The following is a 26,859-nucleotide window of genomic DNA, read 5'->3' as shown; positions in this document are numbered from 1 at the left end:
CCCCGCCATAAGCAAGAACAAACTTTAGGCTGCTAATGCACTCCCGGCTACCTGGGTTTCTGCAGAGCTGTTTCGAGAGTCACGAGCCAGATTTCAGGAACACGCACTGACCCTGTGAGCTGCACAGTCCTGCCAGGTCCGCGTCCGAATCCCAGGGCTGGGATGGTGCTGCATCGCATGTAACCTCCAGGGTCTGCTGAAGTCACCAGGGCTTTAGGAACCAAACACCTGCAGGACACAGAGCTGACTTAGCTCAGACTTTGAAAGACCCTTTATAACGCTTACCAGTGTGGTGCTGGTAATTTTGTTAATAAAAGGACCTGGATCCTTAGAGGGTTTAAATGGGTGACATTCAATCAATGCAGCTACACTGCCTCAGCCAGCGGAGGGTCTGGCACCTGGCGAACCATTAGCAACCCAGCCCCCAGAGGATAAAATACAAAAAGAAAATAGCTCTGTGTGAAAAGAAAAATGACACCAATAACAACAGAACAAAGCCCTCCCACGTATCGAATGGCTGAAATGGCTGCAAGCAAATCCTGTGCATTATCTGGCAAAATATGATTAAAATTATGCCTGTAAGCTCCTTAAGGGGACAGATATGGTACATATGAAAGTTATATCTACTTCAGGGTTTCCCCGTCTCTCTGCAGTCAGATTTGCAGCTTTCTTTCAGAGGTTACTGGAATGGGGTGTCCTGGGTTTGCACCTCTCCTGGCTGGGTGCTGCAGACCTGCCCCTGCCGCATCTCCCCAGGTAGGCAGGGTGAGTGGTCCCACCACTTCCCAGCAGATGCTAAGGCTGGGTGCCACACTGGTACGACTGTAAAAGCCAATCCAGTCTGCTCTTTTATACTACAAATGGGACGAGAGGAACGAAAATCGTGGCGATGTATGCTATTGACAATGCCTCCGGGCTTTTGACTAATTGTAAATCAACATGACACAGTGGAGTTTCAGAAAGTGAGATTGGTTTTGGTGTTATTTCAGTAATCTGGTGCTTCTTTAAACATTAACCAAGCCCTACTGCATAAAACCAGAGACACCATGGGGAGAAAGCACTTCTTGCAGGACATCCCTCCCCCTCAATTTTTTGCTTGATGTTTTTAAGTGCTCTCCTTAACCCAGTTTTTAGTGCTCCCAAGTGATGGGGACTGCTATCCAGGCAGCAGCTGAGAAGTCCTGTTTATTTATAAGAATCAACCAGAGCCATACAAAAGGTTATGGCTACAGGCCAAATGTCTTTGACATCATAGCCTGTCATTAATGGCATAAATCCTCTGTGATTTCATTTCCCAGTCAGCTAACCAGCATCTATCACAGATTATTTTAAAGGAAAAAAATGTCTAAACATTTACCTTCAAATCCCAAACAGATCATATCATTCTATTTTTCCTTCCCAATATTAAATATATTCTCTTGCATATGGCATTTTTATTACAGGTTGCGACCAGTCATGGAGCTTGTTTCAGAGAGAGATATGTACAAAGAGAAGTTTTCTTATTGTTCCCTAAGGGGAAAAACAAAAATGGCATTACATTTAACAAAACCTTTACTAACCACAATACTTTGCTGTTTTAATGTATTTTTGTTCCCCTGCTTGTGCACCAGATCTCTATCTGGTCATTCATGTTGAGGGAGGGAAAAATTAAAAAGGTTGCTCCCTGTGCTACAGGTTCTTATATCTGAGAATATTTAATGTGGACAGGCCAGAACAGTTTTACTTCAGACCGTGCCTGTCCCTTCTTTTCCATAAAGTGATCGTGGTTATGTGCAAAACATCATTAGCAAATGACTCAGAGCATGAAAGGACCGAATATACATGTAATGCCTGAGTATTTTAATTTGAAACACCTTGGTATTTTAAGTCTTACTGACCTTGGTGTATTTGCTGGTGGACAATTCACTGCTTGATAATAAGCCTTGATATTTGACCAGTCATTGCTGGTTACTTTAGATTCGGCCTAAAAAGCACAAGAAAAGTTTTCCAAACCAGGGCTGGTACTAAACCTGGAGGGGTAAACTGGGAATTCTTCTCCATTTATATGCAAAAGCAGATAGTCTGAAAGTCAGGTTTGATCTCACTTTTTTGCATATAAACCTGAAATCACTGAAATTAGTCCAGATTACACCATTTGGGAGCAAAAGAACCCGACGGGGCTGCCTCCAGAAGAAAACATCCATAGTGTAATGTTCAGCACTCACTTATCAGCTCTCATCTCAAAAGCACCCTGTAAGGAGAAGTTAATTATACTCAATTACAGATGCATTCTGAGATCCGAATGAATTCAAACGAAGAAAACTTAGGATCAGATCAAGTCCATTTCACATCTGCTGCACTAAGGGCAGAATTATACAGGCAATTTGGTACATGGCGGTAGCAGTTAGGCTGAGGCAGCGAGCGTGATCCTCCTGATGCCGGTGCAAACTCCTGGAAGCTGTGGTTTTTTCAGTCCCTGATGCCTATAGGTCGCAGGGGAAGGGAGCATCACAAGGAGCACCATGCAGTAAGCAGCGTGCCAAGGGGCCAGGGCAATGCAACCAGGAGGCTGCCCCAGCCTGAGAAGGTACACCTGAATTTTCCCAATGCAGAAAATAACACATAGGGACACACAAGCAAGACTGGCTGAGCAAACGCAGTCTCCCCACTCTCTGTGGCCACCCTGCAGTGTTCAGAAGAGAAAGGACAGAAGTGGAGCTGGACATTACAGCACGAACCCAAAGTTCCCATTTGAGCCATCACTCTTGCCTTCATCCCACGTTAATCCTGTACCCCAAAGCCCTCATCACCAACAAAGAATAACAAAAGGACCTCACGCATACCTTAGCAAATATAAATTAGATGTTTCCTTTTTTTGAGCTGTCTGGAATCTCAGGAGGCACCCGTGAGCAAACGCTACCCAGACGTGCAGACAGCACCGATGTGTCAGAGCACTCATGTGAGAGCCAAAGTTAAAATATGCCTGCAAAGCACCAGTAGCTCCATTCTTATGACTAACGCATCCCAGAGGTGCCATAACATGCACTGATGCAATGAATTCTGGGGCGCTGGAAGGAGTACAGTGAGAGGAGGAGCTGGAGAGGAGAGTTTCTTAGGAAAGCCAGCAAGTTATTTTTCCACAATTTATCATACTACTTTTACATTGCGAGTTAGCCTTTTCCTCCAACTGCAGAGATGAAAAGTCACACAACTCCAGCATGAATTAAGCCAGCCAAGAAAAAGAAAAGCAGCTTTCTCTGCTCCCCAGGGCATATATTATGCCTATTTGTTAACATTTTTTGATACGTGGAGGAGACAAACTTCAAGGAAGGAATGTGGTCATCTCCTATCTGAAACAAAATCTACCATGTTGGAACGGGCTGAACATGTTTAGTTAGGAAGATGTGTTAGGGGCAGTAATATATTTGATCGGTAATGCTTACATTTTTCAGCGCAAATTACACAACGCGGCGCTGCCCTTGTGAATAACAGTCACATGATGGACTCTTACGGCTCTGGTGGAAATAATAAATAGCACATCTGCGCCCTGGCAGAAGAATAAGGTATGTGCCCGAGCAGAGCAGGAGGGAGGTCAGCAGCAAGACAGACCCCAACTACCGTGGTCGCAGAAGCTCCCAGGGTTTACGTGCTCCCGTGGATGACGAGCCAAGTATCAGCAAAACTTCATGAGCCTTTAGAGTAGATAAAGTTACCTGTAAACGTGTTGGGAAGCTTCCTCCCGAACAGCCATCAGCAACAACCGTCATCTGAAGCAATCTTTCCAGGGACATGGAAATATCCATGGAAGCAAACCTGCAAGATTCGAAGCGTGTGGCATGAGGCTTTGAAGCAATACATAATTAATTATATCTCAAATACATGCAAATAATTTACACATGTAACAAAATCTCCAAATCTGAAAACCCAGAATATGAAAGACTGCGACTGGTTAATCATTTACTGTAATAGCAGTATTGTCATTAAAAAGGTGCCACGATGCGATTCTTGCAGCAGATGAAAAGGAGGGACAATACGTGCAAATGCTACTCACATTTTCTTTTCCTGCTCTCCCAGTGGTTTAATTTATATCTGATGAGACTACAGTTTTAAGAAGGAGAATGGCACGTTTGTCTCACTGGTAATACCACGCAGGATGAAAGCACTCTCATTATTCGCACTGAAAGATCCAGATTTGCTTAAACAAGAACTGTCACAACATGCTGAGGTCCAGGGATTCCTTGGGGAGCTAGTCTGACATATTTGAAGCTGATTTGCATTAATTTATGAATATTACATAGTCTGTTTGTCCAATGGTTCTAAAGATGTTTAGTCAATGCATACCTTGAGTTAATTCAATAGAAAAACTGTCAGATAATACGCCAAGGGACGGGCACAGCAGTTCTGGCAACCCCTCCTCACTAAACACTGAGCGTAAAGAACTGCAGAAGGATTTCATCGCAGGAGTTAATGAGCTACACATATTGAAAATTCCAAGATACTCCATCTACATTAAAACGTTGCAACTATAAAGGTAAATACCTAATCCACGAGGGTCCTTGAGATCAAAGCCTGGAGAAGAGTGTCACTGGGATGAGAGAGAAATTAAAGGGGAAAGGATGAGAAGGGCAGAAATAAACTCCCGAGCCTGCTGGGAGATAGCTTTGGAAAACTTGAGATAACGACTTTAATACAGCTCCAGTACCGGCTCTAATTAGGATAAATCAGGGCTTCCCTAATTGCTTTTAATCCCCTTGGCTTCTTTGGAAACAGGAGTGACCATGCACAAGGCGTGCAGCCCCACGCCGGAGCATGTGGAGGAGAGCACCATGTCGGAGATCCGCAGCCTCCTTACCCTGCTGGTGCTCTCAGAGGCAATGTTGCATACGGGATCAGATTTGCAGGCTGGCCAGATAGAGAGGGGAGGAGGGAGGCCGAGGACACCAGGATGTGCAAGAGCAGCTGTCTCCATCACCACAGCCTTTGCAAAGCAAGATGCAGCTGACGTTATGCCTTCCTCAATTGAATTAATTGTCTTCCTTTTCCACATGTTGCTGTTACACTCACCCAAAAACCCTGCAGATAGGTGTCCTTCGGGTGGAGCTACTGAGCTTGCTATAAAGAGCAGATGGAGCATTTTTGCACTCCATTTGCTTTGAAATGCAGTGTGTGCATTTGAGCTGCTCCATACATTTATTCACTTTATTTTCCTTTAAAGCCTTTTTTTTTTTTCCCTTCAATTAGCTGCTGGGCTTCTTATTAGAGGGTAGACATCTCTTGCCAAACCCTCTTGCAGAAGGAAGAACGGCATTCCCTCTGTTTCCATCTGTAGATCACAGAGGTATCCTGAGTCAACTGCAGACAGCCAAAGCTCTCTTGCCTAAGGTGTAAACAGAGAAAATACCAACTTTTGATCTGCTTCTACCTTTCCAGCAAAAGTGAAGTCAGTGCAAGTATCAACATGGGGAAAAAGAAAAAAAAATGATTTGCTGGTCTGTCTTGAATTCTCTGTGTGCATGTAAAGGACTCGCACATAAATACAGGGGTAAAGATGGAAGTGTTTTGGTTAAAGGTAGACATTCCTCCTTCCTGGGAGCTAACAGCCACTGCACCATTTAAGAATATCAAAAGACTTCAAAAATAGAGCTAAAACGGTATTATTTCTCTGGGTAATCTCTCTGCCCCAGGGTGAGATTCATCCCTGTTCATAAAGATCCTGTGCTGTTAAACTATAAAAATCTACCCTGCCCTGTTAACAGCTTATTATATATCAATTAAATGAAACTCCGATAATGATTTCGGTGGAAGCAGTATCTTCGAGTTTATTAGTCTCGGGCAACACTAGCAGCCAGATTTTTCTCAAAGCATAATAATCAAGAATTTTCTTAGGTAGTGACCTCAAAGTGCTCTGGTTTGGTTTGTTCCTTATTTACAGCTGAGCGTCGGTATTTGCAGGCTGGAGCAGCGGATTCCCAAGGCAGCCGTAGGAGGCTTGGGCAGCCCAGCGAGCACAGCAGCTTGTGCTCCTGCTGCTTGCGGACTCCAAGCCTGGATGAAACACAGGCATAGCCATGAGGCACCTTGCATGCCATGTAATGCAAAATAATTAGTCAGTTAATTTGCATATCAAATATAGTTTATGCACAGCAAGATATTTTGCCTTTAAAAAAAAGAAAAGGGTTAGTAAAATATCAATCCTGGAAAGCAAGAGCCTATGGCTTCGTACCTGCTGCAGCAGGGAAGGTCTCCCCAAGGAGCCAGCGTGCTCCTTGCAGCAGGAGGGAGCAGGGTTTCCCAGGGGATCCTCCCTGCGGCTGCCTGGCTACGAGGAATAACCAGAGCAAGGCCAGGTTTGGGCATACAAGACTTAATACGTGGTTTTGACCTTGGTTCCTGAATTACCTTGAAATCTGCTATAGTGGGGAAGTGCAAAGAGCGGGGTATCCAACAAGGACAGGAGATCTGTGCCGCAGCTCATGACTCCCTTTTGCACCGCTTCCCAACCAGGGTGATTCAGTAGCTGTTTCACAATTTAATGTATGTCATTTGTATGAGTTTCAATGTAGATTTTTTTTTAAAAATCCGTTTCCAGGATCTATGGGTTGAAATCCAAGCCAGTAAGGAAGGAAAAGGCAAGAGCAGTGGGTTTTTTTGTAAAGAATAATATAAAATGTATATACTGCTGAAACAGGTATGTTTGTAGCCCCTTCCTGTCCTGCCCACCCAAAACTATAAAATGCATTGGCTTGCGTATAACAGCCTGGATTTGCACACTCAGTAAAGCTGTAAATGTTGGTGCTAGATTAAAGACTGTACTTCAGAGAAAACTTTGGAAGGAGAAAAAGAATGCTATTTTCAAGACTCATATTTCATTTTTATGTTCTTGAACTTTCTATAATTTTCATTGCTTTCACTTTTCTGTCCTGTCCCCAGACAGTAGCAAACCAGCGGAAACATCTCCACGATCTGCAGGAGAGGACAAAGCAAAGGCAATGCATCAAGCTAAAAAGAGGGAAAGGCTTCAGGTGGCCTTGAGGGTTATAAAATTATGTCAGCTCCTTACAAAACAAAGTCTGCCCTAGGCACAAGATAAATGGAAGGATTTAGCTATGGATTTCGGTTCCATCTGGAGAACTGCCAAAAGCATGGAGCAGCCTGCTGCGGGTCTTGGTACGGCGCGGTAGCCAGTGTTACCGTGTCTGCCTCTGATGATGGATGTGGTACGAATGATTCATGTGATGTTGCTGGTGTTCCCCTGGCAGCGTGTGCTCCCGGGACAGCATTCCTTCCCTTTCTCCAAATAGAAGCAGCACAGGATTGCCGTGAGCAGTGACATACTGCTGTCATTTCCCACCTCTCAGCGGCCGTCGTTCCCATGTAGCTGCTCAATTCACAGAGACCCGTTCCGGTTCCCTCACCCGGAACTTTGAAATTTTCATCTCAAACTCCACCAAGTGACTCGACAATCATTCAGCTGATTTTACTCATCCTCTAATTTCCGTGACTTGCCATTGCAGTTGGTGCAGGTGGCGATCAGAGTTTGGCTTTGCTTGGTGGGTTAGGGAGTGCTGCAGGACTCCTACTGCTCTTTGGCTTCCCCCGTGAGGACGCACGGCTTTTGCATTTCCAGCATCAACAGTCCTGTTCTGACTTCCATCGCGGCTTCTGAGCTGTGAACAGGTCTAAAAATTGCCAATTCATTGAATTTAGAAAAACGTTTGCAAGTGCTTTTAGAGCCTACTTATCTGGAAGCCAATGGGGGACGAGTTATCTGAATACAGGTGAAACAGCCGAATCTTGCACGCCAAAGAGCAAATGGAGAGAGAAGCAAAAATCAGTCTGAAAAATTCACAAACTTTCCCCCTTAGCCTATCTCGCACAGGTTTACCAAAGTACCACTCCTTACACTGCTGCCCTGAGGCGTGCAAGAAGCCGTCTGGACTCTGTATGTGCACTGAACCCCCCTGCGAAGCTGACAGCCCCGTCCCCAAAGAGCTGACAGGCCCGTCACACGGGGACAAAAGAGCTAATCCAGACAAGGTAGGTGTTGAATCCTAGAGTGCAAGTCTCATCCAAAACCTTCACTGCATGGCAATCTCCGCCTGCCAAGAATCCAGAACCATGAAACAGGCTCCCCTGAAGTCACAAGTGTAACTTAAACATCTTGAAAGAATGGCCATTTCTTTAAACATTATTATACATTTTTGCACACCTACGAAGCCTGTAGTCTTCAGCATGAGCTTGGCATGTCAAAAGAATCAGCAAGCACTGCTAGTTTGACGAGAAAACTGGGGAAACGGGAAACAGTTGGTTCGTGCAGCTTTCTCTAATGCACCTTCCCGTGCTGTCTGCTGAGGGCACATGCACCCAGCGAGCAGCAGGCAGCATTGCCTGTATCCTGCTGTTGCTGGCATGCCAACACCCGCGCTGTTATGTCTTCTGTGGCATTTTACTCATGCCGTCCAGATTCAGGTAGCATATGCTTGTGTCCTGCAGTGCATGCTTGATGCTTGCTAGATGCATCTAGCTAGTATGGGAGGGAGAAGTTTAGCTATTACCTTGCCAGCTACCAAAATACGCCGTCTGTGTTTTGTTGCTATATTTATGCTGACTCCACCTGACCAGACAAGTGGCCAGCAGGAGAAGGGAAAGGCACTGACAGGAGAGGGTGCTAACGATTTAGGCAACGGGAGCGAGCCAGGCAGAATATGCAGATAGTGGCCCCCGACCGGCTGCCCCTGCAGCAAACATCAAAGTCAGGGTCAAATCAGTGAGTGGCTCTCACAGAGGATGCTTTTCAGTAGGGAGGATAAGCAGATCCAGGCTGTGACAGCTAATCTGTATCTCTAAATCCAGCCCTGTAATTATTATTATAAGCTTTCCAAGAGACCATTAGATTTGAAAAGTAAATTTGAATTTATAAATCGAGTCCTTCTAGATAGGGTCAGGGCCCCATCTGAGGCATCATTTAATAGCATTACAGACTGATAAAAAGTTTGAAAAATCTGCAGAGGGGTCAAAACTGTGTTGAAATGCTTCACAGCCATCCTCAGCCCTTGCAGCGTGTTTGATTCCGGTTAGATCAGCAGTTTTGAGCTGAGTCACAGTTGTGCAGCCTCAATATCTGCCCTGGAGGCCACACACAAACAGCGGGAAAGGAGCTTTCCAACCCAGACAAATAAGGGCATTGAGTCTCTTTTCGGTTACTTGAGGCCTGTTCCCGTGACGGTTCCCCGTCCCGTTACACAAAAACCCAGCTCCACGCTTGTGACATCAGGCTCGGGACTCCAGACAAATGAGGCATGTATGAAGATTACAGCGAGCGTGTTCGGAATTGAGCTGAGCTGAGGACCATCATTTCAATAAGGGGATGTTCCAGGCAGACATGAAACACGGGGATTTGAAGATGAGTTTCCTGCTTAATTTTTTAATCCCTTTCCAAATCTTTCAATGCGCTTGCTTGTGCTTTCTGTTTTCATCCCCCGCCCCCCCCCCCCCCCCCTTCCCCTGCTTTGTAGTTTATGCAGACTTTGAGCTATTTTTCCATTTCATACAACTTGTAGCTAATGATCTGGAGCTCTGCGGTTCCGGGTATGACCTTAAGGAAGTCCCTCAGTCTCTCTGGGGCAGATCTTCCTTTGGTGCAAGTTGCCTTACACCGCACCGTGTTTGTGTTCTCATCTGGGAAATAATGACGGTATCACCTTTCCTCCTGCCTTTTGTCAAGGGAGGGAACGACCTGTCTCTTCCTAAAGTGCTTCAGACAATGACTGTGCCCAGACAGCCATAAACACAGCTATATAATAACCTCCAGACCCATCTCCCCAGTTCATTTACACACATGCTGCACACACCGGTTCATTCTCAGGTTTTTTTTTATTTATTTAGAAATAATAAAATAAGACATAATATATAAAAATCTGTACAATCCACAATTTGTGCAGTACATTAGGAAGACTTTGATACAAAAAGGCTGCAAACAGGAAAATAGTAATGGACAACTGTCAGATGCCTAGATTGTTCACCTTACAATAGCTGCAGGCCAAAAGTCATTACAAAATCAGTTTCTCGTTGGCTGTGGGATGGCAACTATGCAGCACCCTTCTACTTTACAATGGTCGTGAGCAGCCATAATTTAAAGACATTACAGTACTTCTCAGTTTTACCTTGTAATCCATTATGAAAAAGAAGACCTAAGAGAACAAATAAAACATCTGGACCCTTTGTCTTTTCCGAGAAGAGCAAGCGCTAAACTAACAACACAGAAGTTTATCATGGCTGGGAGAGAGTATCATTAAACACAGCTAATAAGTAATGATTTCTACCCTCGCTACTTAACCAAGGACAACTCGCACGGAAGAGACAGAGGAAAGAAGAGATCCATCCCCACCTGCCTCGGAAATGCTTTTTGTCACTGTACGCAGTACTACATTTTAGACAATGTGTCTCATTCAAGTATTTTAAGGGAAGGGCAGAAATAACATATTCCCCCCCAGACCCTAAGCGAAATACAGTATAAACCTTCTGTGCGAGCCAGTTGAGCCAACTTTATCCTTGATAAAGAGGCCGAACCAACCCCTCCTGGAGTCTGCGGGTAGAGCTCAGTCAGTTTAAAGGGCCCCTGATTAAGCATCAGCTTGCCCCAGGATCATTGGGAACTGAAGAAACGCTGTCAGTCACCGTGTAGTCCTTAAAAATAACAACATTTTTAAAAATGACTAACCCAATTTGCTGCTGTAGAAGTGTGCTACCATAGCCTGTCCTTACTGGGCTTACCACGGCGTTTGAGAAACACAGAAATCATGGACAAGGGGGAAGGGTACCATGGAGTGTACATTGCAGGTCTCCTTCTAGCAGCTTCCCAGAGCCAGAGGCTGAGTGCAATTCTGCAATGTAAGATTCAATCGGCAAAGACAAAGGTTTATTAAAAAAAAAAAGAAAAAGAATGCAGCAGAGAGTGTAATGGATTACCTCAATGCACACCCTCGACAAGACTAGCACTCGGAAAGCTGGTAACTTTTAAAAATGCCAGTAACTGGAACGTGTTTTCAAATTAAAAGTCCATGCTTAAAAATAAATAAAGAGAAGTTCATAGCATTAGGAATCCTATAAGGCTTGCAAGTAGTTGCTAAAAATCATGCTAACCGGTAGCATCTAGGTACTAGCTAGCCAAGACTGCCGAGCAGAATTTATACTTTTTGTGGCCTTTTCTTTTTCTTCTTCTCCTTGTCCTCCTTTACAGACTTCTATTTACATTTGGCTTTAAATATGAAAATACTTGATAAACTTTATAAAATGTACATTTTAAAAATATTTCTGAAAAACTGACTTGAAAAACAAAACGAAACAAAACAAAACAAAACAAAACAAAAAAACCCCCAAAACCTCTGCACCAGAAATGTTAAGGGGGGAGGGGATTTTTTTTTTTTTCCTCTGAATTTCTTTTGCTTTAAAGAAACAAGCTGGATCCTGCATTTCCCCGTCCCCCGTCTCTCATCCCTCCCTCAAACATGTCAAGTATCATTTAGTGGGAGCACTGTGCACCTGGGGGATGCTGACCTGGAGAAAAGGTCCCCTTTCTCCTGCTCAGCCTCCCTTTTCCATCCCTTCCCCATTGCGTTTTCATGCACCCTCTCTTTCACTGAATACTCTTTGGTTTATCTATTTTCCTTTCACGAGAATATCACAATAGCAGCACTAGCAGCACTCAGTTGTCTTCACTACTGTTGACCCAGAAACTGCAATCAAATCGCCTTTATATGTTCAGCCTTTCCTTTCTTTTATGTCCCCCCACCCCAGTAACAGCCTTAGTACTTGCACTTAATCATCTGCCCTCTCTAGTAGCCAAATCTATGTTTACAATGTCGAATTTCCACAGTTTCGAACCCACCCACTGTAGATACCATCTTATTTGAAACCATTTCATTGCAGGCATTTCTTTCAGGCAGGGCTGGAAGGGGCCAGAGGCCTTCACAGATATCTGTTTGCAGAAGACATTAGACCTAGAACAAGCTGTTTTTTAATGGCATACAGTGATCCAATACTGCAAGAGTTGGCTAGGATTATCGTCCCCACCACCACCCCTCTCCACCTGCTCTTTGAGGAGCAGGCATGAAGCACAGGTTCGCTATCTCCTTGATCTTAGAGGCACAGAGAATTTAAAGCCTTCTGGGTGAAGGAACCAAAATACCGCTAGAGCCAGAGCTTCGCAGAAGGTCACAAAATCTGCTCGGAGCTCGGTGACATGTCTTATCCACTGACCACTCAGTTGGTGTTTGCTGGGGAGCGGAGGCAGGAGATGGACCTCGCTTTGCAGCCTCATCCTCCCCAAATGAGATGGAAAATACACTTTCTGACACCCTTGCCCTGCTGAAGAGAAGCATGTTTTACAAAATGCTACAGTCCCTGTACCATTCCCAAGTGCTGTGTTGTAAAAGTTGTTTTCTCTTTTCCTCTCCATTACCCTCTCCCTTCCTCTTCAAAAACCTCTTCCCGGGGATTTATCTATCGCTCGGCTCATCTGTGCCTAAACGCCTGCTCCAGCAGCGTTAGCCTCTAGCATCGATCAGCAGCTTCGCGTGTCTCTGGCATAGTTTAACGGGGAACACATCGGCGGCCAAGGGGCTCGGGTCAGACGCCTGCAGCACATAGAGGATGGCTCAGTTTTCAGGAGGCTGGGTGAGCGCTGAGGTCTCGCATCGGTTTGGGAATGTGTGCACTAACACTTGACCTGCCGCTGCAGCCCGACTCGGCGAGCGACCGGGGAGGACAGATGTTTGCTTGTTTGCTTTCCCCCGACTGCGTTTCTCCTTACAAGAAAGGAAGGGAATTTATTTCCCCATAGAAGAGCAGGGGGGAAGGGGAAGAGTCCTAGCTCACTTTAGATCCGAGTCTTAAGCTTTTAGAATAAGGTGCAAAATAAAGGTCCTAAAAAGAAAAGAAAAAAAAAAAAAATCAAAACCAAAAAGAGTGTCTGAGGTTTGAAATTTTTTTTGTTTAAAGCAGCCTGTTCCTTTTTTTTTCTTTTTTTTTTTTTTTTTTAAATAAACTCCGCTGTGCAAAACTGCATTTTCTTTGGTATCCATTTAGGTAGTTTTAACTTAGTACTTTTTCTATGTGTGTATATATATATATATATATATATTTTATATTTCATTTTTCCTTTAGACAGAGAATTAAATTCTCCCCCCCCAAAATCATAATTTTGCTGGAGGCTACTGATTGGCCTGATATTACATAATGCCCCTTATGTAATTGGAAAGAGAGAAATTGATTCTAGCTATCAAACTACTGGCCTCAAAAGGAGTTTAGACTTTCTGGCAACATTGGCCTCTCTGAAGTGATCACGAGCTTTTCAACCCAAAAAGTTCAACACTGACTTTCTTTTTTTTTTTAAATTACACAAGAGAAAATAAAAACTACACTGCAACAAAAATAACCATTTGTGTTCATGTAGTTAGCAGCAGCTTTTTAAAAAATAATTATAATAATAATAATAAGGCAGATTCTTGCCTTTGTTATGCCATTAAAAACATTCTTGTTCCCTAGAGAGAAGCATTCTGGAAAAAGTTGAAAAAAAATAATAATAACCCAACCAAAGCTTGCCTGCAAGTTCAAGTTTTGTAAAAAAATATATACATAATTTATTCTACAACATATGTGCCTTCTGTTCATACTTAGACATGTTTAGTGCTTTGTGTTTAGAGTTCATTTTCTGTCATCCCTCCTCTGAGGACAGCCCTAAAACCAGCCTGGGTTTCTCAGGTCTGCTTGCCTTCACACCACTCTTCAACAGTACCGTTGTCTGAAAACTGTTCTGGGCCAACTTCTCAGGTCAACGTGCCTTTGACCGATAGATGTTTTGGTTTTTTTTTTCCTTTCAACCAAAAGAGAGAGGAAGAGTTTTCAGTCATATTTCCGACTCCCGCCGTAGCGGCCGTGGCTCTAGAGGCACCCCTGCTTGGTTGTGGTGGTCCATGTCCGGGTGGGTGTCTGTGCTCATGCTCTCAGGCACCCCAGTGTCAATCTCGTCCTCCTCTTTGCTGGTGAGGGCCACTTCGTTCTCATAGCAAAAGGAGTTTGCATTAGAGAGGATGTATTTCTTTTCCGCTAAGTCTCTGGCACTACAGATGGGTGTGTTGGGCACTTCGTATGTTTTGTGGAACCTCGAATAATCCACTTTGTAGTAGTTTTTCTCTTCAAAGAGTACGGGCTCGTAGCGGTGGCCCCAGAGGATTTCGTTTGCCAGATATGAGCTACGGCACTGGGTAGTCATGGCGGTAGCTTCCACCATGCCCTCTAATATTACTACAATTTCAAAGTCAGCGTTGTCCATGTCTTGTTTGCTCAAGTCATACAAAGGACTGTCTTCATCTATTTCATGTACTATTGTAATTGGGGAGACCAGGAATATGCGGTCTATCCCGCTGTCAAACCCTACATTGATGTCTATTTGATCCAAGGGGATGTACTCCCCTTCCGATGTGATCCTGGATTTGAGGAGCTGTGCTCGCACATGTGCCTCCACCAAGTGGCTTTTCCTCAGGTTTCCAACACGCCACATCAGGCACAGTTTTCCATCTCTCATGGCCACTACGGCATTGTGGCTGAAGACTAGAGTTTCATTTCTCTTTTTTGGCTTAGCCATCTTTGCCATGACAGCACCAATGATGAAGGCATCAATGATGCAGCCTACTATAGACTGGAAAACCACCATGAAAACTGCAATGGGGCACTCGTCTGTGACACACCTGAAGCCGTAGCCGATCGTGGTCTGGGTCTCAATGGAAAACAGAAAGGCTGCGGTGAAGCTGCTCACTTGAGAGACACAAGGTTTGTTATTTTCTTGATTCTCCAGATCTCCGTGCAACAGCGCAATCAACCAAAACACACAGCCAAAAAAAAGCCATGAGAGGATGAATGCCAGGCAGAAGATAACTAGCATCCACCTCCAGCGGATGTCCACACAAGTGGTGAAGATGTCTGCCAGGTATCGCTGTCCCTTCTCACCCACGTTAATAAACTGGACGTTGCAGTGGCCATCTTTTTTGACAAAGCGGCTCCTGCATTGCTGTCTGGTATGTACCTTACTCTTTCCATTCCCGAAGCCGTTGGCAACGGCCATGGTTGCCAGCTTCATGCCGTCCTCTTCCGAAGACACAATGCTGTAGCGGTTGGTTCGCACGCTGCCCATCACTACTGCTGTGGACTGAGGTGCTTCTGCTTTAGAAAACAGTCTAAGTTTCTGCAAAACCCTTTGGAGAAACAGTTTTGAAAGTTCTAGAGGAACACACACACACAGAAAAACTGGGGAGAGGCTGGAGTCCCCAAAAGCCCTTGGATCAACCAAGGACAGTCTTCTGGCATGCAGAGTTAGCTTAACAAGTAACCGTCATAGAGAGGGCATGGTCTGCAAGAGAAAGAGAAACGTCGTATTAGATCTTGGAGGAAAAGGATAAGGAATCAAACCTGCATGAATCAAGTAAAATGACTCCTGTGGACCTGCAGGGAGTTTCCTTATTCTTAACGACAGCATTTTCTGGAATGCACAAGTTCTCCGAGCGCAGTTGTGTATTGACAGAAGTGACATCATTACTACAAAGAAGGCATCACTCCTCCTGAGTGAAAGCACTGAAGTGATCAGGTCACAAAAGTCTCTAAGCAATATTCACTTTAAAGCTGGACATGCGAAGAATCTATCTACTATTTACAACTGTGCTTTCTGTTTATTTTTTAAAAAAACAATTAGCTCTAACATCCATCTGTTCAAATATAAATATTGAAGCAGTTTTTAGTGAGATACAATGTGTCTCCTGGACTGTTTTACCTACAACAAACAAGGGAGTGTGCAAAAGGGAAGACAATGTGTACTGAGAAAAGCAATAAACTTGGAAAATGCAAATGTCAGTGATTTCCATGAAATTACATCGCACATAGCTTTTTTTTTTAAATTAAGCTAAAAAAAAAAAAAAAAAAAAAAAAAAAAAAAGGAGTTGCATATTCTCTGCAAAAGGCAGGAATAAAGGCTGCAGTAGTTCCTCCTTAACTCCATAAACTCATTGGGATCTGTGCAGTTTTTACACTCACATTAGGCTTAAGTTGTATGGAGCAAACTAAACCTTATAACGACCCTCATCTGCTCCTGCTAATGCAACCAGCAAAAGGCTACGATGGATTAGGACTGGCCGGGCATCTTCGTAACACCTTTGGTGGCAAGTACCAGCACCTTCCCCTCGGGAGCCCGAGGCAGCCAGTTCCATCTCCAACAGGTAACGGTTCTGAGTGTCCCATGGGTCTTAAATGTCAGCAAATAAGACTCAGCCGAGAGGCTACAAAACCTTCTTCCTGAGGGTAGAAGCCACCAAACTTGTTTCAGGGAGGTCTGGCTTAGACCCAGGTTTAGCTTTTAACAAGTGCGTCATCCATTAAGTCATGTACTGTATATCAGGAAATGTAACTGAAATACTGCAGAGGAGAAGAGATGCATTAATGCAACTGCTCCATCCACACATGCGCCCCATGGAGGAAATAAAACTAAAACCGAGTGATGAGGAATGTCTGCTGTCCATTTGTCATAGGAGAGCAGACTTCAGTACCATTTACAGTAGCGGGGGATTAAATCACAATGCTCTTTGTAAATTAATATTACCAAAACTCATCTGAGTTTGTCCAAAACCCAACAAAACTGCAGCCGCCAAGGAGCACGACCTCTGCCCACGAAGCGGCTTCAGTACTCCGTGGCTATTCCTCTGATTCGTATCTGACAACAGCTGTAGGTAAGAGTTTATCTCCTTTCCCAAAAGCAGCCCCTAAAGCCCTGCAGAGGTGTTCCAAAAACTTGAGGGATTTAAAACAGTTTCTCAGCCCTCCCACATCTTTCAACCGCATTACAAGGGCTTTAGGTCAGCAAACACTTGTTAGGAAAAGAGCAGGTGACAAACAGAAAACAGCATCATGCTCGCAGTTGCATGCAGGCTGGTTTTCCCTCCAGAATCTCTTTAGGGTTTACTTTTACCTTCTCTTTCTTCCTCACTTCTGCTTGTTGTGCAAGAATGCGTCCCAACGCCTACTTGCCGAGATTAGTCATCTGTGACTTCAGCAGCGTACAAGACATTTTGGCAGCTTTTGATAGGTTCGGTAATGCCCGGTTTTGAGTACGGCTCTCAGCAATGTAGGCTTACAGGATGGTATAGCTGCCCTCTTACTTATCTGACTATCTTGCCTATACTGTGTAAGGATTCACTTTTCCCCCCCACACACCCCTTTTTAATCACGGGGTTTCTAATTCCTGTCAGGATATCTTTCTCAAAAATACAAAGGAATTCTCTTAATGTTCACTTAAATTATTTTTTTTGGCTGAAAAACACTTTTATTACAAACTTGAACACAGGGGGAAAGTGCAAATACTGTTAATACATTTCACACAAAATACTTATTGAAAAACCATTGCATTGGTCTGCAAATCGATCACTTTTATAAACCGCATCCTGCAATCACAGTCATGTTCAACTTCCCCATTCCAAGTCTGTTTTGTTCCAAGCTGATGGAAATACACAGCCTAGGAAATGCTTTATTTTGAAGTCTCTCTTTTTTTCTTTTTCCTGCATTGTCTCTTGGATTTTAGAGGAAAACTTGCGGTGGAGGGAAAGATAAGCTGTAAAGTCTCAAGTGTCTGAATATGCAGCTCCCCCCACAAAAGTCTTGACCCGAGGACATTTGTTTGAATTCCACAAATCACTGAAATCGCAACGCCAGCTTCCTGCAGCGAGCTGGCTGCATTTAGAAGTTTGGGACCCGAATTAGGTGTCGTACATTGTCATGCTCCTCCTCTGAATGGCTGAGCACCTTCCACCTACTGTACCTTGCACAGCCTTGCGCCTTCGCTCTGCCCTTGGGAGCGATCCTGCACCAATTTGGCTCCTTAAACTCGGAGGCGTGTGTGTGTGTGTGGTGTGTGTGGTGTGTGTGCCTGGGGGCACCCTGTGCTACCTTTACAGACTGATTGAAGTTTATACAACAAAGCTCTGGCACGCTCCACCGCAGCATAGTTGTCTTCTTTCTTTTACAGCACAAATTGCCTCTCTTCCTTGCTTGAGTGCTTGGAGTGGGGAGGATGCCGGGATGGGAGCGCAGCCAGCGCCGTGCGCAGGGACTGGCCAGAGCAACGCAGCGGGTCTGATCTTGCTCCTGCTCGTGGCAGCGCAGGCCCTGTAAAACGCCCAGTGATCCACTGGCTGCCCGATCACACACCTGATCGGTGTTCACCCTGACTTTCACAACTAGTTTCAGTAGAGGTTCCCCCCCAAATCCCGGAAACAATCAAACTAGCATGAAAATCGAATGGTACTTCTTATTTTGCTAATCCACCTGCTGCTCAAAGGTAAAACCAGTTTGCTGCCCCCCACCCCATTATCAGCTGTCGGTGGCACTGAAGATGCCAAGCTAGTGTGGGACCAGCCCTGCAATCCTCACCAGACAAAAGAAGCCAACCCAGTACTCACCAACCAACCCAAATCTTTGCATAATTGGGCCCAGCGCACTGCAGCCAGACACACACACATGCAGCTGTAAATTCAATCATCACTAGATGTGTTATTATTATTAATTCAGGCTGCCTTTCCTCCTGGAAGAGAATACAAGACTAGAGCAATGCAGCTTGTAATTACCAGCACTGGCACCAATGCAGCATTACCGGGAAGGGATGAGATGGGATGGGAGAGCCCTGGGCTTGCTCTGCTGCGAGGAGATGCTTGGAGGAGCAGAGAAAAACGGGGCTGTGCTGCATCTGCAGCATTTTTGAACCAATGTCTGTGGAAATGCCGCTATGAGGAGCCCAAACCCTCACTTTCCCCTTAGCAAGCATCCCCCTCAAGACCTCCCCCCAGGAAAGACGTTCACATCGCATGTCTGAACTCCACAACGAACAGCTCGAAAGGAACTGGTGCAGAAGGTTTAATACTGAGTAAAAACTCTGAAATGCAAAAAGAGCAGGGGGGTGGCGAGAGGAGCACTAACGAGCGCTTGGAGCAGTTATTCCCAGGCTGACGCCACTCAGCCCTGCAGAGTGAGCCGGGCACATGTTGCTAAGAGAGCACCAGCACTACCTTAGCCAAGCGCCTTCCCCTGCTGCCCTGGGTAAACAGAACAAAGGAGCTACCCGCACCAGCGAAGCCTGTTCCCACAGTCCCCACTCCCTCGCTGCTGGGCATGGCCACCCCCGTAACCTTCCTCCAGAACCCCGCGTTACTTAAAAGTCATTCCCCAGGGCTTCCCCGCTGATTTGGACAGGGCTCAAGTTACGCAAAGTGGTGAGCTGCCTTCAGGAGAAGGATCTGTCCTTCGCGATCAGGCGGTGTGGGGGGGGGAGACATAAAAAAAAAGAGCAGATGATGTAGGGAAATGGGTGCGAAGAAATAGGAGAAAGGGAAGGACAAGTGGTGTTTGCATCTGCTGTCCTGCAAAGGAGACGAGTTCAGGATATTTCTAGCTGATGACAAAATAACTACAAGTGAAATAGTCATCACCAGGGGGTGTACTTGATGCACCGGCTGTGAGGATGGAAAAGCAAACAAGTGTAAAGGTAAGGCTGAAACACAGAAACAAGTGCCGGCTGCCTGCGGGGTGGAAAGGTGGCAGCAGGCTGGGAGAGGACAGAGATGCGGGTCCTGGCTCAGCCCAGGCCACCGGCGCAGCCCCAGCACAGGCACCTGCGGGTCCCCGGCTGCCCCGGCCCCAGGAAGATGACAAAGCAGTTGCTGAACCCCCGCGAATAAATCTGCCATTTCTTATCAGTATTTTTTCCTTTAACTGTCATGAACTAAGTCGAAACAATACAGTCTCTTCACAGGCTCCCCAGCTGCAATGGTTTTTTTTTTTTTCTTTCTTCCTATTTTTTTGGCAGGATGATTAAAAATAAAGAAAATCCTCCGTTTCCATAATGCCAATGAATGAAGTTACAGGTTCATTTCACGCCCCTCTAAAACATTTCGGACACTCCTTTCAAAAACACGCACCTGATCTCCAAGACTTGATACTTTTGACCTCTCTCTCGTACAGGAAACAACAGGCGAGAAGAATGGAAAGGGATGGAGCGGTGCTACTTCTGCGACACGGAGTTGTCATGCAAACTTCCAGCCCTTCCCCAGAATAAAATATCTCGGGGAAGGGGGGGAGCAGCTGGTGCATGGAAAGTTATGAACATAAACAGATGCTGCAAGCAGATGCTCGAGTGTTCCCAGCATACCTATCTAATTATTTTAGGCACTGAGAATAGCTCGTGGATGGTGCATGAGAAATGCAGGAGTTCCCTCTCCAAACGGCCACGCCGAAGCGTGCAACACGTTCACCGACAAGGAAAGCTGTATCTCGGGGATTTCGCGGCACGGTGCGTGCACCGGGCCAGCCACCGGCGCATCGCCCCTACCCCTGGAAACCAGGGTGGCACTTCGAGGCGACTGGGTGGGCGTCTCGAACAGATCTAGAAAGAAGGCGCTCCTTACCTGCCGGTGGCCTTAGAGGAGGTGCTTATAGAGTTAAAAGGGTGTAAGATCCAGCAGCTGGGGGGGACGCAGCAAGCCAATCCCAGGGTGCCCGCCGGCCGCCGCCGCACCGCTTGCAACTGAGCCACTCAATGAGCCGCTGCCCCTTTTTTGCGGGCTGCCATGTGATGTTTAATAGCGGCTCCGCCGTCCCCGCCCTCGGCGCTGCCCCGCACCAATGGGAGGCGGGAGGCCGGGCCGCGCCGAGCCGCGCCGAGCCCGGGCCAGCCGGCAGCGGGGCCGGGGGAGCGCGGCGGAGCGGCCGCGGCCGAGGGGAGCGCGGCGGGGCCGGGAGCGGGGGTGCCCCGCCGGGGGAGGCGGGTACCCGGGGCGGGGGGTGCCGGGAGGACGGGGGCGGCCGCGGCCCCTCGGCTCTGCGGGGAGGCAGCGCCGGGCGCCCGCTGCCCCAAAGCGGGCGGTGCAGCGGCGCTCCCCGGGCCCCGCTTGCACCCGCTCCGCCCGGTACCCGCCGGTTGAGCCCGCGGGCACCCGGCACCTGCCACGGGTATCCGCCCCCCCCTCCCCCCCCCCCCCGCCGAGAAAGGCGTTTGCAAGACCTGAGTGGGAACTTGTGAAGGTCCCGTGTGGGATCTGTACGCCTGCTCGCTCCAGCTTTCTTGTCTGGGGCTAGCGCCCGGGGCCCCGTGTAGCGAGGAAGAATACCAGAGAGAGAATAGTTTTGTTCCTTTTGTTCCTTTCTTTATTTCAGTGAAGGGAAATGCTAAGACGCCGGGTATCTCATCACAAATGCCCGACCCTAACACGCGCTAGAAGCAAGTCAAGCGTACTGCAGTACAGCTATTAAACTTAACATCCTTCTCTTTCACTGAAATCGAACCTCCCTTCCAAAACAATAGCTTTGATCCCTGAACCAAGATCTTTTGGAGCAAGGCTGGAAGCAAGAGAAGCATTAGCCTGGCTGCAGTACGTAGGATCCGTTTCTTTGTTTCATAGATCACCTGCGGCAGCTTGATCAGCAGGCTGGCTGGCTATTGTTGAAATACGCAGAAATCAAAATGATTTTAATAGGTTGTCCTCCCTGCAGTGGACGTGGCCTAAGACAATGAAAACAAGGATGAAATGTCTGGCTGGGAGCCTTGCAGGAACAAAAACAGCCTTGTAAGCACACTCCGAAGTTTGCCAAACTCCAGCTCTGATGGACAGTGCAGGGGTGTTAGTTTCCGAGGCAGGTGTCCGCTGCTGCAACACTCTCCTGCTGCCCTCAGAAAGCCGAGTTCCTGAGTGCTAACAGCTGAAATGCATCAGGGAGCCCTGTGTGGTGTGCTGGAAGAAGGAGAGCGAAGGTGACTGCTGAATGCAAGGGTTGCAGACCACACAAGGCTTTAGAAATTGGCGTGAACACCTTGAATTGCAACCCAGGACTGCGACGGTAATCTCTCCAACACCCAGAGAACGGGTGCTGGGGATGCTTCTGGGACAAGACAGCATTAATTAGCAGTCAGGTCTCCTGCCTGCAGCTGCTGAGGGATAGGCTGGTCCAAGTGGGTCGGCCACTCTCCTCCGGGGACCTTCTTTGCAATGTCCAGAACAGGCTCTAAATATGATTCCCTACTTTCCATAGCAATGCCAGTGCCTGCAGTCACTCGTAGTTGCTTAAACTGTCCTCCTCCTCCTCCTCATTTGTTTCGTAAGTTTACAACTCTGACATTAGCTGTCTTTAAATACTCAGTGAAAATGCTTTGCCCAAACGCTTTCTCATGGAGTAAAGGCTTTAGGAACACATTCCTCATATAGTTGCTGAACAATTTCCACTGACTGCCGTTACTGCCACTTACAGTATTTGCCGAGTTCCCCATACTCCGAATGAGGAAGCACCGCATTGTTGCAGCAACAAACACAATGGCCAAATGCAGCTAGTTTTAAAAGTCCCCAGTGTTATGTGTGCAGGATATGCAAAATTTACATGATGGGAAGAGGGGAAGAAAAGACAAGTGCTTGTGTATATTGAGCAATCTGGCATGTTGGGCAATCATATTGTTTATGAGTTACTCTTGGGTTATTCTGTTCATTTTTAAGTGGAAGAAAAGTCCTATAACACAAGTTTCTTATGAATTACGAATCTGGGAAAAAAAATCTGTAAGAAGGAATGACTCCAATTATTTTATTCGTTCAGTAAGATGAAGATCATTAAATCCACAGGGTTTGAAAGCCATAGGCACAAATACTGTATCAGAGAAAAAAAATCCCTCATTCCTCTGAGCGTATGTGTGCTTCCTATGAACAGCTAAAATAGCAACAATTTGACCCACCTTGAAGAAGTATGTGCTCATCTACATGTAAGTGAAATAAAGTAGAGCTGTGATCCACTATTGCTAGGAGATGCTCCGCTGAGAATACACGCAGTTTGCTGTGGGGTGGGTTCGACAAATCTCTGCACAATATCCACAAGATATTACAGATTACAGTCTGGCCTTGTAAAGTCTTACTCAGCCTTTACTCATGCAAACTGACTGATAAAGACTAGAGACTTACTAGACCCAGAGATCCCAGATCCACCGATATGAGTAAGGCTTATTCACAGCAGTACAGACTTGCAGGTCAAGCCGTTTAGCATTTCATACTGAAGAGGGGTAGAGCGTATACATCACGACTATGTTACAGCTTTTTTAAAGTCGGAACAGCTCTGCCCAGAAAGCTCTTCTTAGAATGAAACATCAATTCTAATCTATTATACAGATAACGAGAACCGTAACAAAGCCGTCTCTCATCTGCATGGGCTTCAGCAAGAGAAGTACTTCCAAACCGGGAAGTTGAAGTTACAAGAAAAGTTTCTAAAAAATCCTTTCCTGTTGCAACAAGCCAGGACAAAGAGGGTGAGTGACAGCTGAAAACTTAACCCTCAAGAGTGAGTGAGGGTTTGTTTTCCTTCTCTCAATGAACGGTTTTCTAATTTGAGGTAGTCTAGCTACAGAAGTCTCTTACTGCCTCGCGACAGAGCCTCCTAACTGAAATGTTAGAAGAGCTGTGTGAAATGGTCATAGTCTGAGGAGTTTTCAAGACAAGATCCGCTATCTGCAGAAGAAACAGTTTCAAGGGATAGGAAGGGCTCTGGGAAGGCAGAACATTCATATTTCATACCAGGGTAGGAGATGTAAGGAAAGAGCCAGCAACAAAGCAGGATGCTTTTTCTTAGACGAATTTCAGCCAGGCCGTATCAGTGAAAGAAGGGGCTTTTTCTCCCCACATTTTCCGGCATCGTTCTCACCTTTGCCCATCACAGCCACCCTGTCCCTCAGTCTTGCAGAGCTCTGCAGATGCCCTGTGGAAGCAAATTTGAGAGTTGTATTGCAGGCATAGTCCTTGCCAGCTGGGACCAGAGGCTTTAGCCCCTGTCTTACTGTGCAGGAGATGTTATTAAATTGCTTTTTCTGTCTTGGCGGTGAAATGACCTAATTATCAGATTGCATTAGTCTTCATCTCTTAAAGTGGCCAAATCTGCTTTGGTTCTCAAGGATTTTGTTGCCAGCTGAAAATAGCTTAATTGTATTGTACTTGCAAAGAAAACATGGTCTGGTAGAATCAAAGCAGTCGGTTTCCACAAGATGAGAAGAAATGCCATAAATAACACGTTGGGCTTTTTTTCTGGTCTCACCATTTCCATGCATGTAAAATGGCATAAGTTAGCCTTTCTTCTCTAACCGTTAAGTCAACTGGAAAAAATTCATCAGGAAAAGGTGGTTTCCCCATTCACAGCAAACCCCTGGGGTTTAGACATTAACTGGATCTTTATAGGTCTAATGCTGGGATCTCCAAGGAAAAATGAAGCCACATTCGTAATAGAAGGAATGGGTAAATCCAATGAAAATTCCACAGAGAGATGGTTACATGTTTGATAAGACTTGGGAGAGCAAATAAATATATTTTGTGCTTTGCAAGCGAATAGGATATACAGATGTGCAGCCAGTGACACAGTTATATTGGATAATAATGTGTTTGTTCATAGAAGGGGTGAAATATGACATAGGAAATTGAGTTGTTTTATATATCTGAGAATAGTGGAACTCACGCACCATTCACATTTTTTTCTCTCTTTCTTTCCCAGATACTTTGTGTCCAAAATCTTTGCTTAAGATTTCAGGCTCTCTTATTTAGTCTTGTTCTGAAGTCAAATCACCAGCTAGTGACTATATTTTGAAAAAAATTAAGTATATACTTTCAGTCTTTCCTACTGCAGATGGTGGATGTGGGAAGCAAGGTGAAGAAATCTTGAAATAATGAATTACAAACAGTAACCCATAGCTAACAGTAACTGTATATAACTAGCAATCCAACAGCAACCCCAGAAGTTCTGCCAATGAAAATTTCCAACAAGATTTATTTCCAGCACTATATTCCATGTGGTTCAATTCCCAATAAATTAAGATGCCTAATTCAAAGGATCTTTAATTTCCAGCTAAACTTTCAGACCCAACAAAATATGATAAATACCTGTTGGTAAAAAGTGAGCTCTCTCAGCTCTCAACGCATGCTTACCTCTGCAGGGTTAAAGGCCTTAAAATGATTAGGAAATGTTAATCTGTTATTTAATGTACACCTTGCACATTCTTTATTTTCTAGAATCCTTGCTGTAGCAAGACAGTTGTGTTACCATTTCGTGATCTACTTTCACAGTTTAGGATTGTGGATAATCTTTCAGAAATGCAATAAACTTAAGGGACATCTAGCACCGTTTGTGACATGGCAATATTCTGTATTTTTCCTTGTCCAGCCCTTAGTCGGCTGTGGCAATTTGTCCTCAAAGGCGGCAGTGGGGCATGTATGTTCGGACTAATGAGAAGGACCTTAGTATAAGTGATAAAACTGACCAAGCAATTACATATTAATAAGGCTAATATTTTCCTATTAATCTCAAAGTTATCTAATGATCTTCCATAGTTCCCATTCTTTGGATATCTCAAGGGAAAGGGAGTTAATGGTTAATAAAACTTGCCAGAGTGGTGAGAACATGCCCATGGAGCTGACATAGGGAACTTGACAATTCCTGGAAGGAAAAGGGTTAAGAGCCAGCAACTTACACATACAAAACTGTGTGACTACACTTTCATTCTCTTCCTTACAGCTTCAGTTGCTAGTGTACTGGCCTGCCAGATTTTCTAAAGTCAGGATAGGCTCACGCTCAGCTGAACAGAACAGGGTAAGAATATCTTTGTATTTCTCTGGCTTGCAAACTTCTGGTTATGTTAATATTGTATGTAAGGAGGAGGGCTCTCAAGGGAGTAGATATTCATAGGTTTTTCGATGAGTACCCTCCTGTGGGCTGTCACTAGTCAAGTCACCGACTCGCTCAAAAGCCCACGTGGTGCTCAGCCAACTTTCAAACTTCCATCTGCAGAGTCCACTGTGCTCATAGACAGTGGCTGGGTCCCTCCCCTGTGGGCAGGAATGAAACCTCAACCTCCTTCCTTGGGGTTTATCAGAGTTTGATGAGTTGATCCTTATAAATGGTTGTTAGCCAAGGTGTGAGGGTGGGGAAAGCTGCAAGGGGTAAAGATGTGTTTCTGGTCTGCTTCCCTGCCCCTGCAGCATCTTACCACCAACATTCCCGGCACAACAATGTCCTGGTTAGCAAAAAAAAGCGGTAACCTACCTTCTGGTGTTCTGTGCAGGATGAGGAAGGGGTAATGATTACAGAGCCGTGTTTCCCCTAATTTCACCATGGCTGCAAGAGGAGGGATGAAGCAGAGATCTGCTTCGGCCTTTGTCACCGTGTGTGTGCCACTATAGGCAGAAATGTGGAAAATTTCCAATGGGAAAGGGAGTGGCAAGAAGGACTAAAAAGTCAATTGCAGTAGAAAGAGCTAGAAACCTTTCGTCTTTTCTAAGCAAAATTAATGCAAAGTACATACCTTTTCTGCAACTCTCCTACGGACCCACTTGTATTACACAACTTGGTTCACCAAAGTGATTCAAGTTGGGCAGCTTCACTTTCTCAGGTGACGCTGGGCAGTTCCTGAGAGAAAGATGATGTGAAATATGTGGGTACACGCTGAAACCTCCTTCCAACAGCAGAACACTGTACCAAGAAGTGACTCAGAGAACCTCTGCTAAAACCTTACATGATTTTCCTGTATTGCAATGTGCATATTGCATTTCTGCTGATGATCATTTATTCTCATTGTACTTTATTACCTATCAGTGTACCCATTCTAGTGAAAACTGCATTTATAAACTCAGAAGCATCTGATTTGTGTTAACACTGCATAAACTACTGCTCTTCTTACTTTCTCACACTTTTTATTTTAATATATTAGCTTAGATGCAAATGTCCTCACTGTTTTCTATCAGTTTGTACCAGAACCTAAGAATTTGCCTGGGAGTCCATGGC

General features: G+C 45.4%; 1 protein-coding gene across 3 annotated transcripts; it reads right to left on the bottom strand.

Moving 5' to 3' along the window:
- Positions 1-13,103: 13,103 nt before the first annotated feature.
- On the bottom strand, positions 13,104-26,581 carry KCNJ2 (potassium inwardly rectifying channel subfamily J member 2). 3 transcript variants are annotated; one of them, XM_076353437.1, is made up of 3 exons: positions 26,381-26,581; positions 23,740-23,793; positions 13,104-15,385 (listed from the first exon to the last, which is right to left on the bottom strand). In XM_076353437.1, the coding sequence occupies exon 3, from the start codon at positions 15,167-15,169 to the stop codon at positions 13,886-13,888; it is 1,284 nt and encodes a 427-aa protein (XP_076209552.1). In that variant the 5' UTR covers positions 15,170-15,385; positions 23,740-23,793; positions 26,381-26,581; the 3' UTR covers positions 13,104-13,885. The 3 variants fall into 3 exon arrangements, with proteins under 3 accessions (XP_076209552.1, XP_076209551.1, XP_076209553.1); XM_076353436.1 differs by lacking the exons at positions 23,740-23,793; positions 26,381-26,581 and adding an exon at positions 20,475-20,601; XM_076353438.1 differs by lacking the exons at positions 23,740-23,793; positions 26,381-26,581 and adding an exon at positions 19,989-20,398.
- Positions 26,582-26,859: the final 278 nt, after the last annotated feature.

This window comes from Aptenodytes patagonicus, chromosome 16, assembly GCF_965638725.1.
Source record: "Aptenodytes patagonicus chromosome 16, bAptPat1.pri.cur, whole genome shotgun sequence".
NCBI lineage: Eukaryota > Metazoa > Chordata > Aves > Sphenisciformes > Spheniscidae > Aptenodytes > Aptenodytes patagonicus.
This window is presented reverse-complemented; position numbering and strand designations above follow the sequence as displayed.